Source organism: Xenopus laevis, chromosome 8S (genome assembly GCF_017654675.1).
Source record: "Xenopus laevis strain J_2021 chromosome 8S, Xenopus_laevis_v10.1, whole genome shotgun sequence".
Classification (NCBI taxonomy): domain Eukaryota; kingdom Metazoa; phylum Chordata; class Amphibia; order Anura; family Pipidae; genus Xenopus; species Xenopus laevis.
This window is the reverse complement of record NC_054386.1, coordinates 86,135,947-86,148,647: the sequence shown is the minus strand read 5'-3', so window position 1 is coordinate 86,148,647 and position 12,701 is coordinate 86,135,947. Positions and strand designations below refer to the sequence as shown.

Below are 12,701 nucleotides of genomic sequence, written 5' to 3'. Positions count from 1 at the left end.
GTAATTCACAGCTTTTACTTGTGGGTTTTCTTAAATATATTCTGTATTACTACAAATCATTTCAATTTACCCACTTCAGGGGGGGGGGTAAATTGCTGTTTTCTTCTTATTTTTTTCAGTTTTAAAAAATAGGTCACCGATCCCTGCAGCCAAACTACTGCTATGTGAGGCTACAATGTTATTGTTAAAATGGTATAATTAGGGTTTCCACCCAAGCGGTATTTTACCGGCCTAGTTGGTAAATTTGTAATACCCTTAAAAAAAGCCTTGGCCTGCCCCTAATGCGCTGGAAACTTAAAGGGATTCTGTCATGATTTTTATGATGTCGTTTTTATTTCTAAATTACACTGTTTACTCTACAATGTAAAATGTCATTCCTGAACCAACAAGTGTATATTTAGTTGTAATATTGGTGTGTAGGTGCATCTCAGGTCATTTTGCCTGGTCATGTGCTTTCAGAAAGAGCCTGCACTTTAGGATGGAACTGCTTTCTGGCAGGCTGTTGTTTTTCCTACTCAATGTAACTGAATGTGTCTCAGTGGGACCTGGATTTTACTATTGAGTGTTGTTCTTAGATCTACCAGGCAGCTGTTATCTTGTGTTAGGGAGCTGCTATCTGGTTACCTTCCCATTGTTCTTTTGTTTGGCTGCTGGGGGGGGAAGGGAGGGGGTGATATCACTCCAACTTGCAGTACAGCAGTAAAGAGTGACTGAAGAGCACAAGTCACATGACTGGGGGCAGCTGGGAAACTGACAATATGTCTACCTCCATGTCAGATTTCAAAATTGAATATAAAAAAACCCATTTGCTCTTTTGGGAAACAGATTTCAGTGCAGAATTCTGCTGGAGCAGCACTATTAACTGATGTGTTTTCAAAAAAAAAAATTCCCATGTATCCCTTTAACTGTTCTCCTCCTTCTGGCCATCGTCGCAATGTGGCTCCTCCTCTTTTACATCACAATCCACGCCTTTTCATTACAGTCCGCCCCTTTTGTTGACGCCGGTAGAAAATGTATGAAAAGGTGGCAACCCTAGGTATAATACATTTCCATATTTTAAATATATTTTAATATTGAATACATTTTATTACTTATCTTTTTTTCCCTGTCCTGTTCATATTCCAGTCTCTTATTCCTGCCTGGTTGTTAGGGTAACCAAACAGATTCCTGCTGACATTTCAAACTGGACAAAAAAAAACCTAATTAATTAAATATAACACAGAAAAAAAAAAAAAAGTGACTTCATACTAAACGTTAAACCCTGTACACAAGGCAGCGCATATTAAAGGACATCTTGCGGACAAATACGAGTCCTACACGACAGCGCCGAACCCCTACAACCTTTACACAACAGAATTAGTAATGAGAAGGCGGGGACGTAGTTTCGCGCATGCTCTATCTGCCAAGATAGGTTCCGCTCATAGTTACGTAGCCGCAGTGAAAACGTAACCACGCGCGCGTAACACGTCGTTTCCGATTCCGTTGCGCACGCGCATTAAGTTGTAGTGGTAGGGCAGGGCTAATGCGCATGCGTAGTGACTGTTAGTGTGCTCTTACTGCCCGCGCCCTTCCGATTCCGGATCCAGCGGAAAGACAGCCGGAGATTAGACCGGCGGGTTCGGGAGATCCGGGAGTCCTTTCAATCATTATCAATGTGAGTGTGTAGAGAATACACGAGCGGGCTCAGAAAGTAATGAGAGAAAGAGCAATTCTGTTCCCAGTTTGAAGACACTGCACTCGACTGTGGTTTCTGGCAGCCCTTTATTTCCACTTTCAGATACTTCATGTTCCTTGTGTTCTCTTGTTTCCCCTCTTACTCCTTCCAATGTTCCACCTACTCTCCCCCATACTCCTTTAATAACATCCCTTTCTACTTTTTCATCCTTTGTTTCTACAATTCCATGTTTCAGCTGAAGCTCATTTGGCTTTCTTGTGTTCTTTTTGCTCCTTGTCAGTAATGGCTCTTTCCTTACATAAATCTACACTCGGGTTTACCTGTTCCTTTCCATTCTATTTACTTTAAAGGAAAACTATACCCCCAAAATGAATACTTAAGTGTGGAAGCTAAAGACAAAACTCTGTCTGTTAATTGGCTCATGTGACCTAACATGTTTGGTATGTTTGTGTGCACCGTGAATCATATGATCCCAGGGGGAGGCCCTTATTTTTTAAAATGGCAATTTTCTATTTATGATTACCCAATGGCAAATACTACTAAAAAAAGTATATGATTATGAGAATGGTTTATTAACATGAAGCAGGGTTTTATATATGCTTTATGCAATATCTTTTTTTATAGAGACATACATTGTTCTGGGGTTTAGTTTTCCTTTAAGGATTTTCACTCTTGAGCAGTGATCCCCAACCAGTAGCTCGTGAGCAACATGTTGCTCTCCAACCCCTTGGATGTTGCTCCCAGTGGCCTCAAAGCAGGTGCTTATTTTTGAATTCCAGGCTTAGAGGCAAGTTTTATTTGTATAAAAACCAGGTGCACTGCCAAACAGAGCCTCAATGTAGGTTGACGATCCACATAGGGGCTACTAAATGGCCAATCACAGCCCTTATTTGGCCCCCCTTAAGAACATTTGTCATGCTAGTGTTGCTCCCCAACTCCTTTTACTTCTGAATGTTGCTCACAGGTTCAAAACATTGGGGATCCCTGCTCTTGAGCTTTAGCATAAGAAACATTTTGAGGTTAACTGTATTTTTTAAAGGGGTCGTTCACCTTCAAACAACTAGTTGTTTTTTAGATACAACACCAGAAATAACGACTTTTTCCAATTTCATTCTATCTGTCTCCGTTGATTTGTAAAGTGTCAGTTTTCACCTTCTAAAGCAGCTCTGGAATGGGGGTCGCCGACCCTTTTTCAACCATTTTCAAAAAGCCCCTCACCCCTAGTAGACCCCCCCCCCACAGCATTGCTGCCTCCCAGGGAAATGTTCCTAACTTTATACTTAGCCCTCGGCACAGATTCGGCATCGGAGTTCCACGCAGCCATCTTCCAGATCTTCGGTAAGCTGAGTGGGAGACTGACGAAACAGCGCATGTGCAATTGGAACAATATGCTGCTTTGTGACAACTGCGCATGCGCCGAAACTCGCGCAAATTGCCGAAGCGCCGGAAGAAGACACGAAGATGGCTGCGTGGAACTCTGATGCCTGAATCTGCGCCATGGGGTAAGTATAAAGTATGGGGCTTTCCCTGGGAGGCAGCTATGCTGGGATGGAGTAGCGCGGGGGGTGTACGTGAGGTGAGGGTAGGGTTTTCTTTTTGAAAACGGCTGAATTCTCCTTTAAACTGTCCTAAATCGATACATTTAGTTGATACATTTGTTATCTTTGTCCCTGCTGAGCAGAATCTCTGGGTTTCATTACAGGAAGCTGTTAGAATTGATACAATAGTTGCTAATACTCCAGAGATGCTGCTGAGAAATTGATCAACAAAATGTTGCAAAATGGTAACAGTTTAGAGTCCGTGCCTGAATTACTGAGCTGCCAGACTGAAACACCAGAAACAGGGACATTCAACTTTAATCTGAGATTTTGGAAAAACAGTAAAAAATAAAGGATGGAAAGTAATTGAAAAAAGTCTTTATTTCTGGGGAACAACCTGAAAACAACTGAACTGAAAAAAGTATTTGGAAGGTGAAGATGGGGAAACAATTATGTAATATGTTTTCCAAACACCGGGCACAAGCTATGAATACAGCATTGGGTATAGTGTGTTTTTGTACAAGTATATCAGACGCATATTACTGGCTTTCTAGAGTTATATGCCATGTCTAGACCAGTGGGAGAAGCACTTGGACTGCAGCATTCAGTTTTTAGCCAATGGAGAGTGACCCAGCCACAGAAAGCTATGCAGTACCATCTTTTCCTATGTGTAAATTTTGGATTCGGGCAAACCTGCCAAATCCTTTGTGAAAGACTCGCCTGAATACCAGTCTGAATCCTAATTTGCATATGCAAATTAGGGGCAGGAGCAGAAAACATTTTTTACTTCCTTGTTTTGTCGATTTCCCTCCCCGCCCCTAATTTGCATATGCAAATTTGGATTCGGTTCGGCCGGGCAGAAGGGTTCAGCCGAATCCTGCTGAAAAAGGCAGAATCCTGGATTCAGTGCATCCCTAGTGTAAATGAAAACATGCACACACAAACTATATGTTACTGTCATGTAAAAAATAGGGATGCACTGAATCCACTATTTTGGATTCGGCAAAAGAATCGGCCCAATACTGAACTGAATCCTACGGTGGGAAGGGGAAAACATATTTTTATTTCCTTGTTTTTTGACAAAAATTCATGCAATTTACCTCCCTGCCCCTAATTTGAATATGCAAATTAGGATTCGATTCAGCCGAATCCTGCTGAAAAAGGCCGAATCCTGGATTTGGTGCATCTCTAGTAAAAAGTGCTATGTATACAATGAATTAATAAGGTATAGTCCTATTTAAATCTTTTTTTTTTTTTTTTTTTTTTTGCTTACACCTGCCATTGTTGCAGTTTTTTGAGTGGCCTCTTGCTTGTTGTTTTCATATATAGTGTATGTCTTTAGCCTATACTTAATTTTTCATGAGTTTTGGGTGCTTTCATTTTTCTGATTTTCTCCTGTAAGTAGTTTGCCCATTATTTTCTCTGTTTGTTCACCATATTCCTTTTTTTTCCAAATCCAGACCAGCTGTATGGACTCAGAGCTTCCATCATGGGTAAAATGCTATCCAAGGTGTTTGGGAATAAGGAGATGCGAATTTTGATGTTGGGTTTGGATGCTGCTGGGAAGACCACCATTCTTTACAAACTCAAGCTAGGACAGTCCGTCACCACTATCCCAACTGTAGGTTTCAATGTAGAAACGGTTACCTACAAAAATGTAAAATTTAATGTCTGGGATGTAGGCGGCCAGGACAAAATTCGGCCTCTCTGGCGGCATTACTATACTGGAACGCAGGGTCTCATCTTTGTCATCGATTGCGCTGATCGAGATCGGATCGACGAGGCACGTCAAGAACTCCACCGAATTATTAATGACCGAGAGATGCGAGATGCCATCATTCTCATCTTTGCCAATAAACAGGACCTTCCAGATGCCATGAAACCTCATGAGATCCAGGAAAAGCTTGGACTTACCCGCATTAGGGATAGAAACTGGTATGTCCAACCATCTTGTGCAAATACTGGAGAGGGACTTTGTGAAGGTCTCATGTGGTTGACATCGAATTACAAATCCTAAATGGTTACCATTACTATTTTGTACTTTCAATTTGATTTGGGTTTTTTTTTAAAAAAAAAAACCACTGAAGGACTGGCAGCATAGCTGTGTCTTCTTATTTTCTTTTTAATTATTTTTTACATTTGTTATTCCGAAATGCTTTACAAAAGAGCCTTGAAGGGGTTATTGGCTTCACCCAATTTCTCCCCCCCACTGAGAGCAAGGAAGGTTAAAAGAGAGAGAACTTTAACGTTGTGTGCACCTAGTGAGATGGAAAAATAACACTTTGCGGTGCCAGCCTAACCATCAGTGAGCAAGTGTAAAATCAGATGATTGATAGTGATGTGCATCAATACTTCAGACTTCAAAAAAAAGGTTGTTTTTTTTAACATTCCCTGTGCCCATAAAATGCCCAATGCTTTTTGTGTCATTTATAAGGGACCTTTTACCTTTAGTGCTGCAATGTAAGAACTTCAAGCAGTTGTTTCCGTCCTTTGGATAAAATAAGAGGAATGTACATTCAGTGTAACAATTGCTGAGTGTTTTGAGGCATAGTGAAATATTTATTTATGTGCCAGTTCTATCACCTCTCCTACAGGTGAATGCGGTGCATTCAGAGGGCACCTGACGTTTATAGCCTGTAGGAAAGTAAGTTATCTGTAAGATATAAATCTTGAAAGTCTAAATCCTCCAAAATTCTCCTGTACAGTAGGGGAATTCACAGCGTTTCCTAGGTTATGCCGTGGCAGGGGTGTTTCAGAAGAACTGCTTTTGAAATGGAGTTAAAACCGAATGTGTGCATTGCTGGAGAAAAGGCTCTGGCCAGTTTTAATACATGTCTATTTCTCCGTCCTTACTGGTGCTATTTAATCTTCTTTTTTCTGTGATGAGAAATCACAAGTTTTATAAAGATGTGTGCCACACAGGATTCTTTCACAAAATTAACTATCTGCACATCATACTGATTAGGCACTTCAGTAAGGCTTAGCTCAGTATGTTGCTGCTCTGATTTATGTAAAGACTGACATACTAATAAAAATGCCTAATCATGTTAATATACACACAATGGTTTATTTGCAATTAATTCATCTCAAATACATTCCCCTGATTATTTCTGTGGTTTTCATTCCAACTTTTCAGCTGGAGTCAATGAAAGAGCAAAGTATAATCTTCACAATGCGCCAAGCAGTCTGTGATACTGAAATCATGGGATCATTTTACTTTTTAAGGACTTTCCAATTTCTCATAGACTGCATATTAAACTTTGCACTTCTAATTTAATGTTATTTTTTTGCCATTATTCTGTTTTTAGTCTTCATAAATCATGCATTTTTTGAAATTAAACTTCTCATCATTTTAATAAACCGAATTACGTATGTTTTCGCCTTTTAAAGCTGCTCTCCACAATACCACAACCTCTGCCGCTATAAGTAACTGCCTTATGTGTATTTTGATAGCAGCATTGAGTATTCTGTTCTTCTGACATGGACAATCCACATTTCTTACTGGTGTTCATAATATATTTAGCCACAATTAATGTTAAAGGCCTGTGGCTACTGTGCTGATTACAGAAAGGAACCGAAAATCTCTATGCCCTTGTGGGAAGTGGAAGCTGTTTCTTATAGAGGGGGGGGGGGGTTGCATACAGAACACTGAGTAACAAACTCCACATAACAGTATAGGAAACATTTTGAAGTTCACTGCCATGAAGTTTTTATGCGTGTACTCGGCAACATGTAAAAGCAAGAAAAAGCATATAGCTGCAACCCCACAAACAAGAATATGAGAAATGATTAAGGCCATGCAGAACCGAGCAGAAATACTGTAAGGAACTGTCAGTGGGTACACAACAATGTAATACATAATGTGTTTTGTTGTGGATACAAAACAATAGGAAAAACCGGAGAATTGTCTAAATGCATATGAAGGAATTTTTGAGCATTTACACAATTTGTGTATCCTCGGTATCCCCAAGGCCACTGGTGCCCAGACTTTGTTAAGGTGGCCATACACGGGCCGATAAAAGCTGCCGACAGACCGTGTCGGCAGCTTATTGGCCCGTGTATGGGGGCCCCCGACGGGCTTCCCCGATCGAGATCTGGCCGAAAGTCGGCCAGATCTCGATCGGATGGGATTAAAAATCCCGTTGGATCGCGGCCGCATCTGTTAGTTGATGCGGTCCCGCGATCCGACCGCCCGTTTGGCGAACGCTAGGATCCGATCGTTGGGCCCTAGGGCCCACGATCGGATCAGCCCGATATTGCCCACCTCAAGGTGGGCATATCGGAGGGAGATCCGCTCGTTTGGCGACATCGCCAAACGAGCGGATCTATCCGTGTATGGCCACCTTTACACTGGGATCTACTCTTGATGCCTGACCCCCATCCTGAGATCTACCTTTATAATCCGCATCAATTTTTTTTGGCCATTCCCATTTATATGGTCACACCCCCTAATTACCATGTTCATTTTACAAGGTGGCAGGTTATGAAAGTTTAAAACCGTATTAAATTCACGGATCTGCACACACACTGTTCTCTGCAGTCAGGGATGTGCCCCCTCTTTATTATTATCATACCACCAAGATCAACGTTTCCTGGGGGGGTTTAACCACCCTTCATCATAACACATTACTATGAAAGTTTGAACACACTCCCTTTCCTTCTGTGCCTGCAGCCCTCCCTCCCATGTCCTTCCCCTCCGTGCCTGCAGCCTTCCCTCCTGTGTCCTTTCTCTCCGTTCCTGCACCTCAACCTCCCTCCCTTCCTTCGTGCTGCTCTTTTCTCCCTGCCTTCCGTGCTGTGCTGCACTTGTCTCCCTGCCTTCCCTCCGTGCTGTGCTGCACTTGTCTCCCTGCCTTCCCTCCGTGCTGTGCTGCTCTTGTCTTCCCGCCTTCCCTCCGTGCTGTGCTGCTCTTGTCTCCCCACCTTCCCTCCATGCTGTGCTGCGCTTGTCTCCATGCCTGCCCTCTGTGCTGTGCTTGTCTCCCCGCCTTCCCTCCGTGCTTTGCTGCGCTTTTCTCCCCGCCTTCCCTTCGTGCTGTGCTGCGCTTGTTTCCCTGCCTTCTCTCCCTTTCCTTCAAGCTGTTCTTGTGTCCCCACCCTCCCTCAGTGCTGTGCCGCTTTTGTCTCCCCGCCCTTCCTCCCTTCCCTTTGTGCCACTCTGCTCTTCAGCCAAACCAGACCGCCCTCCCGACTGACAATACCGCAATCTACTCGTAGACTGCAATCGATGTGCTGGGCACCCCTGCCCTAGGCCAAGGTATATTCTGGCATTTTGAAATGGCAACAAAACGCACTGCTTGTCATTGTCCAAAAGTTGCTGTGTGAGCCCTGAGCCACCCAGCCTCACCTGGCCTTCAGACACCTCATAGTCTGGTTTTGCAGACCTGAAGGTCTTTTATATTGTATGATTATGAATAGGACAGAAAAAAAAATACTAGGAAGCGGATAGTTTATTATAGGCATGCTTTTCTGTCATACTAGGGGATTGGTTCAGAGATTGCCTGTTTATGCTACTTGAAGGATGACACAAAAATACTTTTTCTATGCACTAAAATTGTGTCTGTTTAAAAGCACAACTTTTGTAACAGCTGATTTGGGCTGTTTTGTGAAGTGTTTTAGTGGACCTTTATAAATAACTGCAGTTATCTTTTATTTATATAGCGCCACACAATGTTATAAAGAGATTTTCATCAAATTAGTCCCCACAAGTTGCCTAAATGTGTTTGGAGTATTGTACATAAAGCCACATAAACTCCTTGCACAAAGCACCCAGGTGGGAATCAAAATCAGGACTCTATTGCTGCAAGGCAGCCGTGCTAACCACTAACAGCTAACAGTTTCTGTGCTGTCCATATGACATAGCTAAGACTATGCCTGACAAGTTTTGTGTCAGGCATAAAATGACTCATGTTGCTTTCTTTGGAAGTGACTAACACTGCCTAGAATTGCACAGTTTGTTATCCATAAAGATTCCCAAATATTTCTCAATTAAAGAAGAATGAATGAGTTACCCTAATAACAGTCCATTTAGTAGAAGGCAGTGAATCCAGTTGATTAATTTAATTTTAATTTTCCAATAACCTCGTCCATTACAATTTCCCTGCCCCCCATCCTATTTCTGTTCCCCTGCTATGTTTACAATGCTGCCATATTTGTGAAGAAGTTCTCTGGAATCAAAAATGGTACAGTGCGTGAAAAATCCCTCAAGAAATATGCATACCTGTGAACTGTGATACCAGTGATTTCACAGATACATATCTCAAGACATTCCTATCATCAAAACATCAGGAGTAAGAGCAATACATTATTATCCATGAGGTTGGCCTGGGACTGAAGGGGGACAGCTAAGCAAGGTTTTGGTGATATCAGCCAACTGTTGGATTTGCTTCCTTACTAGATAATGACAGTGGGCAGCCAGGAATGAGTTGATGTCTAACGTATAACTCACAATTTTTTTTTGCTACCATGCATTCATTAACATTGAACCTCATTTGCCAGTTTGTTTTGCCTATTTCTTAAATTTAGTCAAATCTCTCTGCAGAGTGGTAGCATCACGCCTGGAACTTATAAGGGTCCATCCATCCCACCTCCTGTTTTAAATTAAGCGGAAGAGCATCTTTTGACACTGCAGAACCCTGGAGAACCTAAGGAATTGGGCAGAGATGTAATTTTGACTGAGCGCCAACTTAGAAAAATATCAGCACTATTATGTACAATTTCCATTGAAATGCAGGCGCATCTGTCAGTATGCAGGATCATGTCTAAGCAAGGGACGTTGATGCGAACAGAAATAAAGCAAAGATTCTGAACTGTTATTTTTCTTTTGTCTACACAAATGAGGCACCAAGTAATGAAGGTTTCCTTCTAAATAGTCCCAAACTAGTGTGAATAGCTTAACCCCTACCACCTGTCCACAATGTGTTGCTGCCACCTTTCTTAAACCCCATGTAATGATCTCGTTATCAGGAACCTTGTTGAGTGATAGTACCATAGGACGCACAGGTGGACCACAAAAACAGGCGTGGTCCAAAAAAGATTTGTAGTGCGGCAGCTCTTTTTGTCCCTTATATTTCCAAAATGTTGGGAGATATTTATATACCATTTCAACTTGAGCTCAGTGAATATGGCTTGTGCTGAACATACTCTCCTACTATTTTAATTTAGAAATATGTATGGCTTCTTATTTCTGGATCTAAAAAGATAACAAATCTAGTTTTATTTTGGTGCTTCCTGGTTCTGAAGAGCAGAGTTGAAGCTGATAACACTAATTGCCAGTTCACTGAGAACCCCTCTGATAATGAGCTGCTCAAATGCTTTTGTTTAGAGAAGGGAGGGATTTGTTTATTCAAAGGCAAATAGAGACGCCAGAAAAATAAAAACAAGCTGATGGCACACAAGGAGATTTGTGTGCCTAGGTCTATCTTAGGGCCATTCCTCTAGTCCCGCCAAAGCTCAGCCAGCTTACTAACTGTTTTTAGGATCTTATGTACTCCCAGGATACACAATGTATATAAACATATAGTCAGTCAGTGTCCTTTACTGACACCACTCAGGGCTAGGGTTGCCATCTTTTGGATTGGCCCCTTAGTGGCCCATGAGGGCAGTGACACACCAGGAGATTAATCACTAGTGATAAATCGCTGCTTCTCTGGGCAACTAATCGCATGCACTCTCCAGTAAAAAGCTTTCCCATAGGCAATAATGGTGGTAAAACCCATGTGTCACTCCAGTCTCCCAAAATCGCTACAAGAGGAAACTTCAAGGCTCTTATCAATTTAGATGGCTAACTTCATGAGGTCATCCAAATTGGATGAAGGAGGGTAATTAACCAGGCTGTCTTTGACAGAACACTAAATAGATAAAAAACATAAGAAAAAATAAGTCCATTCGATTTGTTCACTCCTGCCGATCCTTTCCAGTCTCTCAGCTGAACATGAAAAAATCTCAAAAGGAACGTATCAGCGCCTATGGTGTAGTTATTCAAATAGCACCATGTGTTGGAAAAGAGAAATGCCTCTCATGTGAGTTCCCTTTTAAAGAGCCTGTTACTCCTCCAAACTTGTGCAAATAAGCTTTGTTTCAAAAGCCTCCACCAACTTTGGCTAAAGTGCCTACTTACAAAATGGTAGTTTTACCTATTGCATGTAGTGTCCAATAGTGTTCTTCCCCTTCTCTGCACAGCTCCTTTATGCTCCAGTATAGGAATTCAAAGATCCCATAGCGTTATAATGTTTTATTTTTACAATTAAAATACACGTAGAGATCCGCTTGTTCGCCGATTTCGCAAAACGAGTGGATCTCTCTCCAATATTCCCACACTGAGGTGGGCGATATCGGTAGGGTTGCTACCTTTTCTGGTAAAAAATATTGGCCTTCCTATATATTTATCTTTTTTCCCTATGGATGACATTGGGATCAGCCTTCATTTTTACCAGGCCGGTAAAATACCAGCCAGATGGCAACCCTAGATATCGGGCTGATCTGATCATGAGCCCTAGGGCCCAATGATCGGATAGATGCGGCCGACGGGATTTTTAATCCTGCCTGATTAATCAGATATCGATCGGGGAAGCCCGTCGTAAGGGCCCTACACGAGGGTCGATAAGTTGCCGACTCGGTCTGGCAGCAGCTTAACAGTATTATCTTAATCATTTTTAATACTAAAAGGACTATTTTACATTTTTCAGGGAACCAGGAAAAATGTGTAAAACATGGGGAAATGTAAGGAAAACTATACCCCCAAAATGAACACTTAAGCAACAGATATCTTATATCATATTAAGTGGCATATTAAAAAATCTTACCAAACTGGAATGTATATTTAAATATTGCCCTTTTACATCTCTTGTCTTGAACCACCATTTCGTGATGGTCTGTGTGCTGCCTCAGAGATCAGCTGACCAGAAATACTGCAGCTGTAACTGTAACAGGAAGTGTTGAAGCAAAAGACAGAACTCTTCTTCTGTCTGTTAATTGGCTCATGTGACCTAACATGTATGGTTTGTTTGGTATGTTTGTGTGCACCGTGAATCATATGATCCCAGGGGGCGGCCCATTTGTATAAAATGGCAATTTTCTATTTATGATTACCCAATGGCACATACTACTAGAAAAGTATATTATTATGAAAATGGTTTATTTACATGAAGCAGGGTTTTACATATGAGCTGTTTTATGCAATATCTTTTTATAGAGACCCACATTGTTTGGGGGGGTATAGTTTTCCTTTAAAATCAGAGAAGTATATTGTGAATAATATATAGGTGAAACCATAGCTAAAACGTGTAACTAAAAATTTAGGGTATGTAAAAATCAATGTTTCAGAGTCATTCTTTGTACACTTGCACGCCTTTGACTGACTAGGAGCCATTACAATCTCCTAATTCTCCACATAAAATGGAACAGCAGGCTTTCCCAATATCCAGTGGTAACACAATATGGAGGCGTGACCATAGCAGGGCAAGGCCCACATTCGTGAATTATAAAGA

At 41.6% G+C, this 12,701-nt stretch overlaps 1 protein-coding gene across 2 annotated transcripts; it reads left to right on the top strand.

The window, feature by feature from the left end:
• Nucleotides 1–1,606: 1,606 nt before the first annotated feature.
• Nucleotides 1,607–6,585, top strand: arf6.S (ADP-ribosylation factor 6 S homeolog). Of its 2 annotated transcripts, none has more exon segments than NM_001086081.1 (2): nt 1,607–1,654; nt 4,674–6,585. In NM_001086081.1, a coding segment is annotated over 1 exon segment (528 nt). In that variant the 5' UTR covers nt 1,607–1,654; nt 4,674–4,702; the 3' UTR covers nt 5,231–6,585.
• Nucleotides 6,586–12,701: the final 6,116 nt, after the last annotated feature.

Excerpts from the sequence above, each read along its gene's own strand:
- arf6.S (XM_041574070.1), top strand. The coding sequence starts at position 3,652 with ATGGGGAAACAATTATGTAATATGTTTTCCAAACACCGGGCACAAGCT. Across the intron at positions 3,716-4,673 it reads AGCTATGAATACAGCATTGG|ACCAGCTGTATGGACTCAGA; the intron begins GTATAGTGTGTT and ends TTCCAAATCCAG.